This window comes from Rutidosis leptorrhynchoides, chromosome 5 (genome assembly GCF_046630445.1).
Source record: "Rutidosis leptorrhynchoides isolate AG116_Rl617_1_P2 chromosome 5, CSIRO_AGI_Rlap_v1, whole genome shotgun sequence".
Taxonomy (NCBI): domain Eukaryota; kingdom Viridiplantae; phylum Streptophyta; class Magnoliopsida; order Asterales; family Asteraceae; genus Rutidosis; species Rutidosis leptorrhynchoides.
The window spans coordinates 29,207,653-29,211,657 of NC_092337.1; the positions used below are offsets into that span (position 1 = coordinate 29,207,653).

General features: G+C 31.3%; 1 protein-coding gene across 1 annotated transcript; it reads right to left on the minus strand.

Moving 5' to 3' along the window:
- Positions 1-502: 502 nt before the first annotated feature.
- LOC139847713 (calcineurin B-like protein 2) lies at positions 503-3,632 on the minus strand. The gene is made up of 10 exons (XM_071837437.1): positions 3,489-3,632; positions 2,815-2,890; positions 2,554-2,714; positions 2,319-2,401; positions 2,176-2,235; positions 1,880-1,988; positions 1,672-1,724; positions 1,520-1,600; positions 1,155-1,267; positions 503-826 (listed from the first exon to the last, which is right to left on the minus strand). Exons 3-10 carry the CDS (start codon positions 2,675-2,677, stop codon positions 769-771), a joined length of 681 nt encoding a protein of 226 aa, XP_071693538.1. The 5' UTR covers positions 2,678-2,714; positions 2,815-2,890; positions 3,489-3,632; the 3' UTR covers positions 503-768.
- Positions 3,633-4,005: the final 373 nt, after the last annotated feature.

Sequence of the window (4,005 nt, forward strand, 5' to 3'; positions counted from 1 at the left end):
GATTTGGAGAGAAAAAGAGCAAGGGCCTGCAGGGATGGTTTTAACATCAAATGACTAAAATACCCTCACATGCATGACCAAATTCAACAGAAAAGAATAATTAAAAAATAAATAATTAAAAATAAATATAATAACTAAAATGGACACTGAAAATAGAAGACACCACTTTCTGGTGCTCTAAATATAATCAAAAAGATCGGATTTGTAACTTGATTGCAACAAAAACTGATTGAGCATTGCTCATTGATGTGATAACATCACAAACTAGCTTGTGAATGGTTTATTGACCAAGGATGCTGCAGATGCATTAATTGATTCCAAAGTAACAAAAACTGACATTTTCGTTGTCAAATGACCAGAAACCAGCAGAAAAGGAAACTTCCTCGCTTGAGCACATAAAGAAAACAAAAACGCGCAGGTGTGATGTATAACCCCACTTGGTCAAAGTATACACTTATGTACCACTAGTATATACTGGGGTACAAGCACCTATCTATGGCCAACAAATTTCTTATTCAATATTGATGGTAAAATAAATGTGTCTATAAACAGATAATTGGAAGTTTGGAAGTAACATGATCAAATAATTTAAAAATCCAAAAGTTTATCCACAAACTCACCTCTGATTGTGTTAACAAAACCAGACATGGGAAACAAAACCATAAAACAATTTAGGTACACATGATCCTGCTGGAGGAGGCCTTCTTCATCCACATTCACACCAGAACAAAAAAACACAAATCGTTCACTTCAATTGCATATCTTGCATTACGTATCTTCTACTCTTGAGTGAAAAACAAAGCTTGGAAATGTCGTCGTGATATCCCTGTTAATAATAACATAATTTAAATTAGTCCAACCATTAAATCAAAATCCAAATTATTCAAAATTGTTCATACATATGCTATGTGACATGAACCATTGATAACCATTAACATTTACATTCTATCTCATATCAAAACAACTGAAAACAAATTCTAACACATTCTTAAATAATGACAATATGTAAGATTCTAGTGAACCAAGATGGAAGAAGAATCGCAAGATTCACAGAACATACCAAGATGTTAATTGTTGCAATTCATATAGGCATGTGATTTTTCAAAAATTAATAATCAAAGTATTGGAAGCTTTTAATAACAAACAGAACTTACTTGAGATACTGGAGCGTCATATTTTTCAAAAGGGATGGATGCCGTATTACAAGACTCCTCCATTCTTCTTTGTCAATCTTCCCGTCATGTTTTGTGTCTGCTTCCTCAAATGTCTAAAAAAGTAGTTAACATTGGTTATTTTGTGCAGGAAACATCATGGAAATTAAATTTTCTAAGATTACAGAGGGTGCAATTTCAATTCATTTATGTAAAGTGGGTTAATTTGAGGAGAAAATTATCAATAACAGATAACAGAAAATTTCAAATGTTTAATAATCATTTAAAGTATACTGAAATATTTACGACATCCTATATTGTTTAAAAAAAGTGGCATCAATATTTTGGTAATATTTTCAGGTAGGTACCTTATCAATGATGCTTTCTATGACTTCGTCTGAAAGATTCATACCGGATTCAGCAAGAGTAGCTACCACCATTTGCTTGACCTACATGTTGACCAAATCATCAGTGTGTTGATTTATACACTGTGGTACACGCACATAAGAATTGATATTACCTCTTGTCTCTCTATAAAACCTTGCTGTTTAAGATCGTAAAGTTGAAAGGAAACTGCAAGTTAAGAAGTAAAGAATAAGAGCCATCAGTTAAACAACACACACACACACGAAAAGAAAACTATTTTCATAGAAAAAAAATATCAAATAAACAAACCCTTAAAAAGATGGCAACTTTATTCTATTAAACAAAAATATATTTCGGCTTACATTCAATCTTATCGTCAATAGGAGCGTTAGGATGGAATACTGAAAGTGCACGAGCAAACTCTTCAAAGCCCAAGATTCCATTATGCTTCGTGTCAAATAGGTCAAAAACCTGAAATTGAGCAGTAAAAATATTTCATTAAAGAAAAGAAACAATTTTTTTTTGGTGTTTGAAAACAGGATTTCTGCATTCGATTAAGATGTCATGTTTTGGATCATGCACAAGTAAATTCCACCATCTTTTTTAAACAAGTAAATCATAAACTCATGAAAATGTTTGGTTATCAAAGTAAACATACCCGATCAGCAAACAAGCTTTCCTTTTTATTCGTCTTAAACAATGCCAACTGAAATTCTTCCTGCAATGTAACATCAAAGTTAGATTCTTAAACCTGAAATTGCCCTATCGCATAGAATAGAAGAAAGGAGCATCAGTATGGACCTTATTAATTAGCCCATCATCGATAACTGCGCTGCTAATCTTCTTAAATAACTCATAAAGTGCCTCAATTTCACTTACACTAACTGCATTAACAAAAAAAAAAAATTAACCATTTTTCAGTTGGATGTCACCTTCCATTTCCATGAATGAATGAGATAAGCATAACCATTAAAGGTTAATCTAAAATAATACTAATATTTAAGTTGTGACATGATTATATTAAAATAGTGCATACACACGGTCTCTCTAGCCAAAATTTCAGGATCTTCAAGGCCTCTTGATTGTTTATACAATTCAAGATCACAACAGTTCAACAGGGAAGCAAACAAATGCCTGACCCCCTCTAAGCACTGAGACATTGTATTTGTTGCACATTAACACGAACCATACTTGCTACTGAAAATTACACCAAAAAACAATGTCAATCGTCAAAGCATACTATACTAATACTAACTACATGCAAAAGAATAGCAATTACTGGAAGGACAGAAATAACCTTGTGACCATTTCCTATTGCTGCTGTAATTCAAAGTTCGCAGAATCACTTTATTAGCAGAGCAGTCAAACTGTATCTGTAATTCAAAGTTTGCAGATCATTAATCAATATGCATATTTCTGGGATTGAAAATGAGTCACAGATGCCATATTTTATGACTAATGCCTGACAAGAATTTGGATTTGAATCCGGTACAATCTAAAACTCACTCTCAGATTTATAAGTCCATACACACCCGAAGTAAATCGATTCAAGTAGATAAATCATCAACCAATGTTCAATTAAGCAGAAAAATATGAAATCTGCCTCAACTGTTTTACATCAATACACAGATAACTTTCAACACAAACCAAGCTCATTCCACACTTACAGTAACTTTTTTTTTTTTTTTTTCAACTTAATATTTAGCATAATAACTATACATGCAAAATATCAAACAACAAACCGAATACCTTCAAACACTAACTCTCAGATCTCAATATGTAGTTAAAAAAAAAAAAAAAAAAACTAAAAATTAACCAATTCAAGTAATCATGTATCTTAGATCTTTTAAATGAAAACAATTCCTCAATAACCTAAGCATATCATTCAATTATCAATAATTAAACAATATGTAAACACTCTTGGATCTCACATCAACAATTAAACACTTCATAAACATAAATTAAACTAACCTTAGCGAAAAACAGATAGATGTGTGCTGGTTTTCCAGAAGAATTTTGAATCGAGTATTCAATTTCGCACCAATATATCAATCAAATACTACTAATAAACATATAAAAACCATGAAAGAAATAAGTTATTGATGATAAATCAAATTGAAAACAAGAAAACTACCCTACACCTATATAATGGAGTAAAGGAATATAACGGAGACAGTGATTATAGCGATAGGGTGTATCCGTGCACATCCGTAATCAAATAGGATGTCATTTTTTTTTAATTAGTCCTTTTACTTTTATGTTATTACTATTGACTACCTTTAAGATAAATTAAATGACATTTTAGTCTCTTTATATATAGATACGTAAACTGTTCACTATTTATGTGTTTCTGCGTTTCTTAAATGAACTTTTCATATTGGTCCTTGTTTGTTTTGTTTTGTTATACGAAGTATGTATGGTATGTGTATTTAGAGAGAACAAAATGAAATGAAATTTATTTGTTGTACATTTCTCCAAACTTATGTGA